Here is a 13,300-nt window from a genome sequence, read left to right as displayed (position 1 = left end):
CAAAGGTTTTTATTTCGGCTGCTTTAGGACCCTGACTTTCTGCTTTCTGGTTCTAAACATAGCCTAGCGTTTCTGAGCACCGGGAGGGGACGCCCTGGGTTCCTTCTATTTCCTAGTCCCGGTGGATTCAGGCGAGACCCTCGCAAACTCACCCATTACCCACCAGACAGGAGAGCTGCGAGGCGGGCAGGCTGCAGGATGCAGAGCTCGGGGCTTCTGCCTGTGCGGCCTCCGATCTCAGAATCAGGCAGGGCCTTGGTCATATGACAGAGCGGCTCTGCAGGCCCCCAGGATTTGCAGACAGCTGTCAAGGCTTAGCAGTGACCAAATAAATAAGAAAAGCTATCGTTGAGTTTACAGAGCAGCACTATTGGTTCTTTAAATAACAAACCCAAACAGAAGTAAATGAGGGGCCGGGGCGTGCGTGGAGGTGGTAGGGGAGGGAGGGCAGCATCTGTAAAGTGTTTTTCGGGCACAGGAATCCTGGTCTAGCCTGGCACACCAGCTGCGCACGGAGAGGTCGGGACTGCGGGTCGAGGCTGTGCATGCCATTTCCAACCACACTGGGCAGTCAAAGTGGACAGAGTAAAGGAGTCAGCCCGTTCACAGAGGTGTGAGCAGACTACACGTGACAAATGGTCTCCAAAGCCCTGCGTTTGCGCATGCGTGCGGACACACACACACACACACACACACACACACACACACGCACGCACGCGCGCGCACAGTGGTTAGTGTTGCGCTGTTCAGCCGGGAGGCCGTGGGGGGAGGTCCTGGCAGCCACATGCACCGACACTCCTGCAACAGGACGCATCCTCAGGCCACCGACAGGAAGGGGAAGAAGAAGAAGTTGAAGGCGAACTTCACGGCGCCGTGCACAGTGCTGCGCCAGTCCCGCTCGACCTTCACCTGCCGCCTGGCTGGTGAGAGCTGCGCCATGCAGTTGAGGCAGCTGATGGCCTTGAGCTCGAAGACGGGCCACTTGCTGCCCAGGCGGCCCTCGAGGACGGTGCTGAACTCGATGACGCTGCCCTGGCGCAGGTGGAGCAGCACGTCCTTGAACTCGCTGCTGGCCCGCAGCACGATGTCCTTGGTGATGTCGTCCTCCTCGGGGCCGCGGGTGCCGTTGGCGCCACTGTAGGGCATGCCCACGGTGATCTCGAACTTGTGCCGGTCGAACTTCTTGATGTGGCAGGGGTGCTTGGCCAGGAGCTTGAGGCGGCAGAGCTCCTCCTCGGCCGTGGAGACGTTGCCCGAGCTGCAGGACGGGTAGGCCTCACCGTAGAGGCAGCGCACCCAGTCGCCGATGAAGAGCGGGAGCATGTTGATGGCCGACTCGGCGCTGTTGTCGATCTCCGTCACGCGGACATACTTGAAGCGGCCGGTCCACGTGACCCTGTGGCCCTCCAGGTGGCTGCAGAGGATCTGGGTGCGGGCCATGTTGGTCTCCTTCCAGGCCCTCGGCCCGCACAGGAAGCCGTACTGCTGCCAGGTCAGCGTGGAGTTGTAGACCTTCATGCCCTCCGAGCGGTACACGTAGAACCAGCAGAAGAGCACGATGGCCGTGAGCCACACCAGGATCAGCTTGACGATGGAGCTCCGTGTCAGGGACTTGACCATCTCCACCACGGAGAAGTTGGCCCTGGTCCACCAACGGACCAGCAGGGGGATGCTGCAGACCACCATGGTGACCACAACCTTGGTGAGCTCCAGGGACAAGAACCAGTGGGCCAACCGCACCGCAGCCATCAGCGCCAGGCCGGCCACCAGGATGGGGAGAGCGAAGAGGAAGAGGAAGTAGCCGATGGACGCACGCACCAGCCCCAGGCCGGTGGACTCAAGCAGGATGACCACGGAGAGCTCGCACCACATGAAGCAGACCAGGTAGGGGACCAGGTAGCAGTAGGCGCCCTTGAAGTTTCTCAGCTGGGCCATGCGGAAGAAGAGGTACAGCAGGTACACATAGAGCAGGCAGGGGATGCTGACGTTCAGGACGACGAAGTGGCCGACGGGCACCGTGAAGAAGGTCTGGCCCAGGAGCTTCAGGTAGCGCCAGTCGACGGGCACAGTGGGCAGAAGGGAGAGCAGGCCGGCCGCCACCTCGGTCACCAGGGCCCTCCTGGTGTAGGGCTCGGCCGAGGTGCTCAGGCTCATGTAGCTAGTGACCGTGAAGAAGACGGACACGACGGCCAGCTCCGAGCAGGGGATGCAGTCCTTGCTGGCGATGGGGAAGGAGAAGATGACGAAGAAGACAGACAGCAGGAAGTGGACGTAGGGCTCCAGGTGGTTCCAGCCGAAGTTCCCCTCGGCCTGCTCCACGTCCAGGTTGGGCTCGAATCGCAGGAGCAGGCTGGTGAGGGCACGGAAGCTCTCCCAGGCCTTGCTGTCCTGGAAAACCTTGAGGGTGCAGATGACCATGGAGATGAAGGACAGGTAGAAGACGACCAGGGGCACGAAGAAGGCGAAGAAGTCGATGGTGAGGTTGCTGACGATGAAGAAGAAGACCAGGGCGTTGATGTGGTGGGTAGGCACGAGGGTGGACAGCCAGTGCAGGCCCGCCCGGGACGCCACATCAATCAGGTACTCTTTCAGCTCCATGATGACGTGCAGCGGGTATCTGACCACCTGGGAGGAGGGGTGCAGACAAAGGAGGGGCACTGGAACGTGGCCAGGGTGGGAGCCCCACTCTCTGCTGTGTCGCTGCTCTCTGTCACTCACCCGCACTGCCCCCAGCTCTGGGCAAAGCGAACTCACCCGTCATTTCAACCACGGCCAGGCCCTTGGTCCGCATGGCCCCTCCACCTGTAACACCCTCTGCAGGTGGTGATGCTCCACGTGGTCTCACGAACCTTCCCCCGATCCCGCCCAATCCTGCAGGGCCTGGCCCCTCCCTCCCGCCCACCCCTGACTCCCAACCCTCCACCAGGGTCTCCAGACTTATGAGGGCTGGTCTTCGCTGCGAGACCTGGGGCGCCTGGCAGAGCCCACCTGGCCCCCTCTTCCCTCCCCATGGGCCTCACACTTGCAAAGATGACAGAGCACCGGGCTGCTTGCATCTCAGCCACCCCTGTGGAGGGGACGTCACCGAGCCTCAGCGGCTCACCCATCCACCAAGGGGGAGAGGAACCACTGCTTTACCGGTCTACGCTGGGCTCTGACCGGCCCAGGAGCGGAGCAGGGACTCCGGGAAGGAGAGTTCGGCAGCCATGTGAATGGAAAGGGTTCAGCTGCGATGGGGCGGATGCGACATCTTCACTGCGACAGGAGGCCCGACGCCAGCCGCCTGCACCCCCCACCCCTGCACACCGACTGCTAGAACAGACGCACAACCCTCACAGCCACGTTCAAGGGCAGCACCGCTCCCTGCCTTGGGTCCCACTCCCCCGGGCTGTGCTCACTGCAAAGAGCATCAGAAACCCTCGGCCTTTTCCGCAACAGAAGACGAATGAGGGGCTGTGAGGGCAGCGAGGGCGATTCTGCCACCCAGGGTGGCCCCCATACCTGCCTGGTTCTCTGTACAGAATCCCGGAGGCCTCCAGCCCCACCACGGTTCCGGGGAGACGCGAGGGAAGCCGAAGGGGGTGAATAAAGAAAGTAGCTGTGGGCAGTGCCGGTGCTCACTCGGTCCTCCTCAAGGAGGACCGCACCAGGGTGCTGGGTCCTCGCGGAGGTCACCCATGCCTGGGGGCAGCAAAGCCCAGCTGTGCCCAGAGCCCGTCCGAGGGGCTACATGACAGAAGCCCTGTCAGCGCCCGGGTGAGGTGGGCAGCACAGCCTCCACCCACACCCTGGGAACAGACTCGCTCTGCCCCACCCACCAGAGGGCCGAGGAGGGGCAGGGATCCTGGGTGTGTACAACTGAGTGACAATACTGGGGTGCGGCCGTCATCTGCCCAAGAGCCGCGGCTGGCAGGCAACTCAGGATGACCAGGACGCCCGGGAGCAGCCAGGAGAGTGAGTCCTCCAGATGAGAGTGACCCGGGCTCACAGCGGAAACAGGAGTGTGTAAGACTGTGTCTACAGACACACACGCGCACGCACGCGGAGCTGCATTCTTCCTGACGTGTTTGTGACGGTCCACTTACTCTCTGTTTTAGAATGGGCAAGAAAATGAACAAACCAGTAAACCAACTAAGGGCTGCCCCAGCTCACTGGGGCCAGCTTCCCAGAAGCAGACACAGCACCCACCCCATCTGGAGGTGGCACTAGGGGACGTCGGACGCCATAATCCTTGGTGTGGATTTCTGACACTTGCCAGACAGCAAACCCGTGTCTCCAAAAATAACCTGCTCCGGCTTCCTCTGGGAGGGGCCCCTTCGGCCCAAAGCCACACCCACCAGCTGAAACGCAACAGCACGCAACAGCGATGGAAAGAGCAATGGAAAGAACCCGTGAGTGCGTCAGCGGCGGCCTCTCGGCTCATCCCTGTGGACGGGGCGTTTCTAACCAGACAGATGAGAGGCCCCCCAGGGCGGCTGTTCCCACAGCCGTTCTCTCTCTGCACAACCAGCACTGGACAGCTTTGGGGGAGCTAGCCTGGAGGTACCCAAGCAGCTGGGACCTTAAAACTAATCTGAAATCCTATCCTAATGCTCAAAACCATTCACACTATTTTTTTTTTTTTTTTTTTTTTTGCCCATGAGGCCACACAATCACATGGTTGAGAGGACCTTTAAAAGACACAAAGCTTCTAGAACCTGATGTCCAATGGTGCCAGCCTCTGCCCGCACGGCGAGGCACCTGGGCCACCATGACCAGTTCTCTCCTTTTAAGGTCCCAATTCTGTCCCTTGTAGCTTCTACCCAAGCCCTACTTCTTGGGGCCCCACCACATTGTGAGACTAGAGACCTTTTCTGTAGAGAAAGCCCAAACAAATTAAAATGAACTTTTCTTTGAGCAGGAGAGAAATTTTTAAAAATAAGTAGGGGGACTTCCCTGGTGGTCCAGTGGTTAGGACTCTGCGCTTCCGCTGTTAGGGGCACAGGTTCGATCCCTGGTCGGGGAACTAAGATCCTGCATGTCGCACAGCGCGGCCAAAAAAAAAAAAAAAAAAAATGAGTAGGGAGTCAGTTCACGAAAGGACAGGACAGGGCAACCTGGCCAGGGCTGTGGTCACCAGTCGCTCGGCTAATGTGAGAAACCAAGCAAACAGCCTTTTACAACAGGGGAAGCCGACCAAGGAACCCACCGCTCACTCAGCAGGTCAACTAGACTCTGCTCGGACCTGAGTGAATGTTCATGTGCTGGATTCTCAATCATTTAATACAAAAACATTATGCCTTTAAAATATTCCTGAATTCATCTTTACGAAGGTTTCATCTGTCACCAAAGGCTTGAGAAGAGGCAGCTCGGAGCCTGGAACATCCCTGGGGGTCACGTCAGCTCGCAGAGAGGCATCTGTCACTTCCCACTGGGGTGCTGAGGGCTCCCCGGGCACGCGTCCTTTCTGTCCTCCAGGGGGCTAATAAAGGCTGGGACAGCTTTTAGTTCCAGGAGACACCGCTATGATTCATTCTCTCTTTTTCCAAAGGCTTTTAATGAGACAAAGTGTAAAAGAATCAAAGTGCTCTGACAACTTCAAAAACTGAAAAAAAAAAAAAAAAAGGAATACTTCAAATCTCTTTTTCCCAAAAAGGACTTTCAGATATCTTACAGCCCTGAGCTTGTTACCCGTAAGGAGGGTAACATAACTTGCTGTCCAAACCAGGATGCTTTTGAAAGCAGGTATTATTAGTAATTATGCCAGAACAATGCAAACTACGGTGTCCAGGCCAGGACCACCTGGCCCATGGGTCTTCTCCCACTACCCTTTCACCTTTGACCCTCACTGGCATTTGGGGAGCACCTCCTCTTTGCGAAGAACCACAGCAAATGCTCCACCTTCCCTCGCTCGCTTTAATAAGAAAACTAATGTCATTTGTGAACACGCTTAGCCCAGGCCTGCTTCTGAGTGGGCCTTCAATAAAAGCCATGGCCTCCCTGGTTGGCTTCCTGGGCCATCCTGACCCCACATCTCAGAACCTTCACCCTGGACACCCTACCTGCCCTCAGGGACTCTCACTCAGCTTGCTGGTCCTGAGTGTGGCCTTCACACCCACCTCTCTGGGCTGCAGCATCTCTGTGGAACTTGCTTCCAAGTCGGCCTCTCCACCCACCGAGGGCAGCTTTCTGAGCCTCCACCTCCAGGCCCCAGCACGGTGCTTACACTGCGCTGCGTCTGGGAGGGTGACACGTCAGCACACGTCCTGTCACCAGCCCTGACCCTGCTCGCACACACACAGCCCACTCTCCCACGCTGACGGCAGCTCACACACGTTCCCAGGCAGCTGGGGATGCACAGAACCCGACGGATTCTTGTGTGACTAACGCCAGGACCTCTGTGACGCTTGGTCTGCTCAGAGGCCCTTGTGCTGGCCGGGGCCCTCCTGGCCAGTCGTGGTGATGGACCTGTCTGGGGCCAGATAGCCAGACTTCTGTAAATCCTGGTGTTCTCGGCAATGTGAGATACAAACACAACTAATTCAAGCCCGTGAGCTGAACTGGGGGAAATCTGGTGAAGGGCGGTGTGGCCACACTGTACATCTGCACCCTTAGTCACAACCACGTGACCAGGAAAACAAAAGCTGTGACACCAGGGCCACACGAGCAGCCACTCCTGGCTGTCGGCACGCTTAGCCTCCCTCACTCCCTGAAGCCACTGCTGCTCGCTGGCCAACGGTGTAAGCGCACGCTCCCCCCTTCAGGTCGGCCCTCGGTCACCTCCCTGCCACTCTCTCCACACCACACCTGGCTTGCTCCCCGAGCCCCTGCAGATCCAGATAAACAGGCACCACTGCAGGGGCCTCCTGGCCGCCTGAACACAGCACTTTGCTTTAGGGAAAAGGCATCTTCGAGGAACTGACCTCCACTCTGTGCCATAAACGGATAATTTTTCAAAATGACAAAGTCTAAGTGAAAGGTGACCTCCAGGGCACGGCATCCTGTCCCCCGATGGCGTTTGGCAGGGAAAGATGAGAAGGTGCCTCAGCTTGTCCATCACCCACTGAACCTGCCCGCCCCCGACAGTGCCCTTGGTTTCAGAGCCTGAGCACACGTGAAAGGCCTCCCTTCACAAGGACGCGTCCTTACGCAGTTACGGTGACGTCCCTGCAGGACGAGCCTCCGCAGGGACAAGCTACACAGTCCCTGAGGCCCCTGTGTTGGGCAAGGCCCCCCACCTACAGCTCCCCGGGGAGCACTGGGGGGCGCAGGGCGGCGCAGCCCGGGCCGAGAGCCCTCCACGGGTGCCTCCAGCCACGCTTACCTTCAGGCGCAGGGGCAGGTCCTCGGGGCTCTTGCCTGCCAGCTCGTCATCGTCGTCGTCCTGCAGGAACAGGTCGGCGGGGATGACGCCCTTGGCGTACTTCTTGGTGATCTCCACGAAGTCGTCCAGCGCTATGTAGCTCTTGGCTAAAGCACAGAAGAGAACACATGGGGTCTGCGAGACTGCAAGCACTGTCACCCCGCGTGGCCAGGTGAGCAGGGGCACGCTGGCTGGGCCAGGCAAACCCCTCCCTGGGCCCGGACGACGGGAGGAGAGACGCAGACAGGCCTGCCGATGGCCTCCTCGCCTTGGTGATGTGCTGTCCCTCCCCCGAAGCGGCCCCCTCCCTAGCTCTTCAAGCCTAGGGGCTGCCTGAGCCCAGCTCCAACGCTGACTCCTCAGCCACCGTCACCGCCAGGGCCCCTGTGACCCTTGCCCTCCCTTGGCCCTGGCTGCTCACAGCACTGACGCCCTGCGGCTCAGCCCCCTCCTAACCCCGCCAGTCAACGCGTATCCTCTGAGGACCTACTGTGTGCCGGGCCTACTGTGTGCCTGGCACACCTTTACTACCTCCACCCGCCATGTTCTGCCCTCTATCCCCCACCTCCCCACAGCCCATGCTGGGTGCCCCCAGGCCTCTGCCTGTGATGTCTGCTTGGCCTGGAGCACCCCCCGGTGCCCTCCGAGGGCTAGCTGCCTCCTCACCCTCACTGGCTCGGGCACCCGGTGTGCTCGCAGCCCCCGGCAGCTCTTTGTCCTGCAGGGACTGTCATGCTGCCCTCGCTGTCCCTCCAGAGTGCATGCTCCCAGTGGGCAGGGTCCAGATCCCAGAGCCCAGAACACTGACACCCAATCAACAGCCCCAGAGGGACTGAAAATCCATCACGCCTCCAAGACCCTGGAGGCCAGGCCTGGACTGGCAGGAGGGAGCAGACACGGCGCTCGGGGCGGTGGGAGAGACAGCACGGCAAGGGGTGTCACAAGCGCAGGACCGGCGGCCGTACTCACATTCGCTGCTGACCAAGCGCTCTAGCACCCGCCTCTGCTTCTGCAGCGACTTGGGGACGGGGCCAGGCTGCACCCCTCCATCTGCAGGGGACAGAGCGGATTGAGAATCGGGGCAGGTTGACCGCCCCATTCCCTGCAGCCCCCCGGGAACCTGCCAGTGTGCCCCGGGGACTGCAGGGCCTGGTGCCTCCACGCAGCCCCGGAGGGCAGTGCAAGGGCCACCCCTCAGGACTGTCACCTCTCAGCTTCCGCCCCAAGGGTGACTCAGGCCCCACAGGGCACAGCCCATCCCCTGTACAGGCGCGGCCTTGGCACTGGACACACCATACCCTCCGGTCAGCCTAGCCTGTCCCCATACACCTTTGCTGCTAGCGTCGTCACTTGGCGTGATGCTCCCCTGGAGGAGAAAGCGCCGCCCCTACCGCCACACCCCCAACCTGGCAGGCATTCACCCAGCTCTCCCGCGCCAGGCTCCGAGGTGCACCTCTGCAGGGGCGGGGCGGGCAGGAGTTGGACCAGAGCGCAGACAGTGACAACAGGAGAGGAGGGGCACTGTGACTGAGGGAGGCCACGGGAGCCCCGAGTGGAAGTGGCCAGTGGGGGCGGGGGCAGCACGTGCAGGTGGCGCTGAGGCCTCACAGGGTCTCCGGGCTCCACATGGGGCAAGCACGCCTCTTGGGGGTGCTGCCACCCGGCCACCTCTGCTCGTCCCAGAGGGGCAGGTCAGACAGGAGTCCTGCCCTGAGATCCCCAGAGAAGGGGCAGAGGTGCCCACCCAGCAGTCCTCTCTGACGGGTTGGCAGGTAGCTCCAGCCCCCAGCATCTACCCCTCGGGGCCGGAGAAGGCTGGGCGAAGCCCTGGGCAGAGAGTCATTTTCTGAACAGCGGGAGGCAGGGGCTCCTCGAGGTAATGAAGTCACAAGAGTCAGGTGCCCCCCGCGCCACCAACCCAGGGAAATGGAGAGGCCACACCCAGTCAGGGACACCCATTCTCCTGCCCCATCCGTCCTTCTGGCTGCTGCCCGTGCCCTTTGCGGAAAGTCAAGTTAGAAGGAGATAGGGAGGGCTGCAGAGGCTGGCAATGAGGTCCGCCCTGGACAGACTCTTGGGGGTTCGGGGACCTAGGTCCCTGCCCACACCTCTCACCCTCCCCGCACTCCCTGTCCCTCAGGAAGAGCAGGACACCATTGGAACGACAAGGCCTGTGGCTCTGCCTGTGGGCAGGAGGGGAGGAAACCCCAAGGCGCAGAGCAAATCTAGGTAGAACCAGGGGAAGGGCCTGCTGGGCGCCCAGACCTCGGACTGAGCCAGGGCTCAGGGCACAGCTCAGGGCGGGGACCCCAGAAACAGGAGGATGCCCAGGAAGGACGCTCGCCAGCTTTACAGGACACCTGTGAGGTCCCCACAAGAAGGTCCCTGGAGCCCCCGCTTCAGCTCCCATGCGGAAGCACCCAGGACTCCAACACAAAGGCCCAGGAGGCCGCACGGCAAGGCCGCGTACCGTGCTCGTTGACCTGGCCCACGTTCTCCAGCAGCTCCGACACGGCCACCTGCTTCTTCTTCTTGGGGTTGAGCTTCCAGTACATGACGAGGGCCGCCTTGCGCACGGCCCGCTCCAGGTCGGTCTCGGAGGAAAGGTGCCTCACCTCCTGCTCATTCTCGGAGGTGATGCCTGAAAGAGGGGAGGCATCAGAGCCCTCGCCTCACCTGCCCAGAAGCTGTCAGCGACGCCCTGGTCCTGGCCAGCCCGCTTGAGGGGGTTGGGAAGGGATTCCTGCAAGCGGCTTTGCAGGCACCTTTGTCACCAGGGCTGAAACGAACATCTGACCAAAAGGACGTCTGGCCAAAGTCCCGGCCGGTGGGTGGCTCGGCCTGGCCTTTCAGCAGACACTCACCAAGTGGCCATGGTGGCCTGGTGCTGGGCAAGGACTCCCCATCTTCCTGGCTTGCTCCCCCCTCCCCATTTCACCCTCACAAGGACCCTCTGGTGGGATGCTGCTGTCCCCGCCTTACAGATGGAGAAACCAAGGCACACAGCGGCGGCCTGGATTGCCAAGGCCACCGAGTCAGGGAGGCAGAGCCAGTCTCAGACCCTGGTCAGTCTCACTGCAGTGAGTGGCCTGGGTGCAAGAGCGGGGCATCCCTGCATCCACAGCGCCCGCCCCTCCTAGGGCGCCAGGAGCAACTGTGTCCCTGCACAGACGGCCCTTTCCCAGGTAGGCAAGACTCACCCATGGAGAGACCGGGAGCAGGTTTCATGGGCTGGTCAGCAGCTGCCTTTCCCCCTACTCCCCAACCACCTGGACATCAGCAAGGCCCTTCCAGAGGGCAGCGAGACTAGGGATGGAGGATTGGGCTTTTTCTCCTTTGAAACGTCTCCGAAACTTTCAACCAGAGCCCACGTTTATGATCGGTAAGCACTCAACTGCGAGAACGTGGAGGCTGTGGGTCACACGAGGCCTGGCCCCCTCCCTCACACGCCCTCTGGTCCTCGGGCCTGCCTTGGCTCCCTCAAGGCGTCTGGGAACCACTGGCTCCAGTGAGCTGTGCGGGCCACACTGACTCGATTGGCCAGTGCAAGGCCGTCCTGCCTGCCCTGGAACAGGGAAGCTGGCTTGGTGAGAAATTTCGGCTAGCAAAATATGACCACTCCAAGTTGTCAAAGGCATCAGCCTAAGGTCCAGAGAGAGTAGATTCTATATAATAAATGTTACTTTAAAACATTACAATGCAAAACCAGAAGAAAACAAATACCAAACTACAGAGCACTTCTCTCTGGGTTTCAACGTGATGGGTAATTTCTATCTTTATGTTTTCTATATAGTTCAAGTTTTCTTTGATAACAATAAACACTTCTACAATCTGAGGGAAAAAAGGCCCCTTTCTGACACCCACTTTCATCTTTCTTCTGCGGTTTGAACCTTCAGGAAACACTCTTCCCTGACACCGGGAACGAGCCATTTCCCTTGGGCAGGATAACCTAGTAAGTGTCCACACGTGGCCAGGCTACACATCACTGCCCCTCCCAACACCCAGACCCGTCCTGGCGGTGAGTGCCAGCCTGAGCGGGTCTTCACTGGCCCATGGTCCCCAGCTTCTCGGCTCAGACTGGATGGAAAGTCAGTTCAGAAAGTGCCGCTCTGACCTCAGGCCCCCGTCGTGTTCTCCAACTTGGCTCCAGGATCTACTCCTCAATTTGGATTAGAACCCAGAGGGTATCTCCTTGTAGACACCACCACAAGTTAAAGAGGATGGAAATGGCTTCACTCCCTAAGTATCACACGTTATACTCCAAAAATGGCTAAATGGCAAAGCCACTGGCATAACAGAAACCACACTCATTGCTCAATGGCACTGCCAGCAGCAAGTTTTCCTGCTGCTACTTTAGTTGTTAATTTAGCAAAGCAGCACGGCATGCCTCACGCATCCCCCCCCAGGCCTCTTGACCCACCTTTTCTGTCCGCCAGGCACCGGCGGAGAAGCTTGACGGCCTCGCGCCGGCCCTGCTTGGCGGCGAGGGTCAGCCAGTCGACAGCAGTGCAGTTGTTGACCTCTTCATCCCCGTCGCCGGCAAGCTGCAGGTAGCGTTTCCCCACCTGCAAGCAGGACCCCGTCACTCCACGTGCTGCAGCGGCCTCCACGCACAGCGCCCGGGCTCCCACGTCCTGCCCTGAGCTGCTCCCCGCAGCTGGGCAACCTCGGCCTCCCTCTCCCTCTCCGCCCGGTGCTCCCTGCCAAGGGGGGTGTCAGGACCCCTCCCCCACTGATGCGATGAGAGAGGGGGTGGGGCATGAGGACAGGCAGGAAGCAGAGGTGGTATCAGAGGAGGTGATGCCCAAGATCAGGTGGGAGCTGGACAGAGGAGGTGAACACGTATGTGCTCCCCAGAGGGCGGAGGGAAGAAACACCATGAACACAGAAACGCAACAAACGGGGGCCTGGACACGGCGGGCACAGTCAGGCCGCTCCCAGCTCCCAGCTTGCAGGCACCAGCTTCTCCCAGACCCACCACGCTGCAGGCCGCAGCCTGAGTCTCCCGCGGACAGCAGTGCTCACCTCCGTCTGTGCCTTGGGGTCCCCGGCCTTGGCCTTCTCCAGGACCTCTTCAAAAGGGGTGTCCACATCTCCCTTCGCAGGCCCTTTAACACGGGAAAACAAGCAGATGGACTGTCACCAAGGTGGTCCTTGTCACTTATCTGAGGAGGGGAGGGGACGGCAGGAACAGACGTCAGCCCCAGGTCAAGAGCGTGACAGCAGATGCAGAGAGAAGGTGCCAGGAAGCTGCTTTCCTGGGAGCAAGGACCACAAAGCTGCCCGGCGGCGGTTCCAGTGGCTGCTCAGAGCTCGTGGTGGGAGACAAGGGACAGAGGGGGGCACCGGTAACCACCGTCGCCCCCTCAGCTCACTGCAGCCAGAGCGGCTGAGCTCAGGCTTGAACGGAGTTCTAGAAAGATCCGAGGGCTCAAGTTCAAAAGCCCCTGAGCTGGAGAACCTGCACCCCAATGCCCAGCGCCCCAATAAACAAACCAAATTCATGTTTTCCAAGACTGTCGTCTATACACACGACTGATTTTTGGAGGTCATAATCACGGTACATACATTTTGGTATATATATATATATATATATATATATATATATATATATATATATATATATAGAGTAGTGAATCACAACCAATTTCCCATGTTGCTCTGCAGTGAAATGCACCATTTCAGTGGCTCAGAAATCCCATCAGCGTTCTGGGCCTCTCCTCTCCATCGGACCTTTAGGTTATTCCCATACTCCCTAATTTTATAAAACAGTGCCAACAAACCATTCTGTAGGTGTATTTTTTATTGGGGGGGGGTCATTCTCCCAGCACAGGTTCTTCAGGTGAATTACTAGGTCCAAGGGTCCAAACATCATACAGCTCGTGCTATATTTTCTTTGTAAAAAGCTATCCTAAGTTACAAAAGCATCACGTAACTTCATCGATTTCACTACAGCCT

At 59.4% G+C, this 13,300-nt stretch overlaps 1 protein-coding gene across 1 annotated transcript in view; it reads right to left on the bottom strand.

Moving 5' to 3' along the window:
• The window catches only part of WFS1 (wolframin ER transmembrane glycoprotein), a 28,400-nt gene continuing 15,100 nt past the window's right edge, over positions 1–13,300 (bottom strand). The window contains exons 3-8 of the mRNA XM_060012068.1: positions 12,368–12,450; positions 11,763–11,907; positions 9,813–9,983; positions 8,312–8,392; positions 7,304–7,449; positions 1–2,625 (exon numbers count right to left, since the gene is read on the bottom strand). Coding sequence (XP_059868051.1) covers positions 817–2,625; positions 7,304–7,449; positions 8,312–8,392; positions 9,813–9,983; positions 11,763–11,907; positions 12,368–12,450 — 2,435 coding nt within the window. The 3' untranslated portion in view covers positions 1–816. The remainder of the gene's footprint in view (positions 2,626–7,303; positions 7,450–8,311; positions 8,393–9,812; positions 9,984–11,762; positions 11,908–12,367; positions 12,451–13,300) is intronic.

Source organism: Delphinus delphis, chromosome 5, assembly GCF_949987515.2.
Source record: "Delphinus delphis chromosome 5, mDelDel1.2, whole genome shotgun sequence".
In the NCBI taxonomy this organism is placed as follows: Eukaryota; Metazoa; Chordata; class Mammalia; order Artiodactyla; family Delphinidae; genus Delphinus; species Delphinus delphis.
The sequence above is the reverse complement of the archived record's forward strand: the minus strand, read 5'-3'. Positions and strand labels throughout refer to the sequence as shown.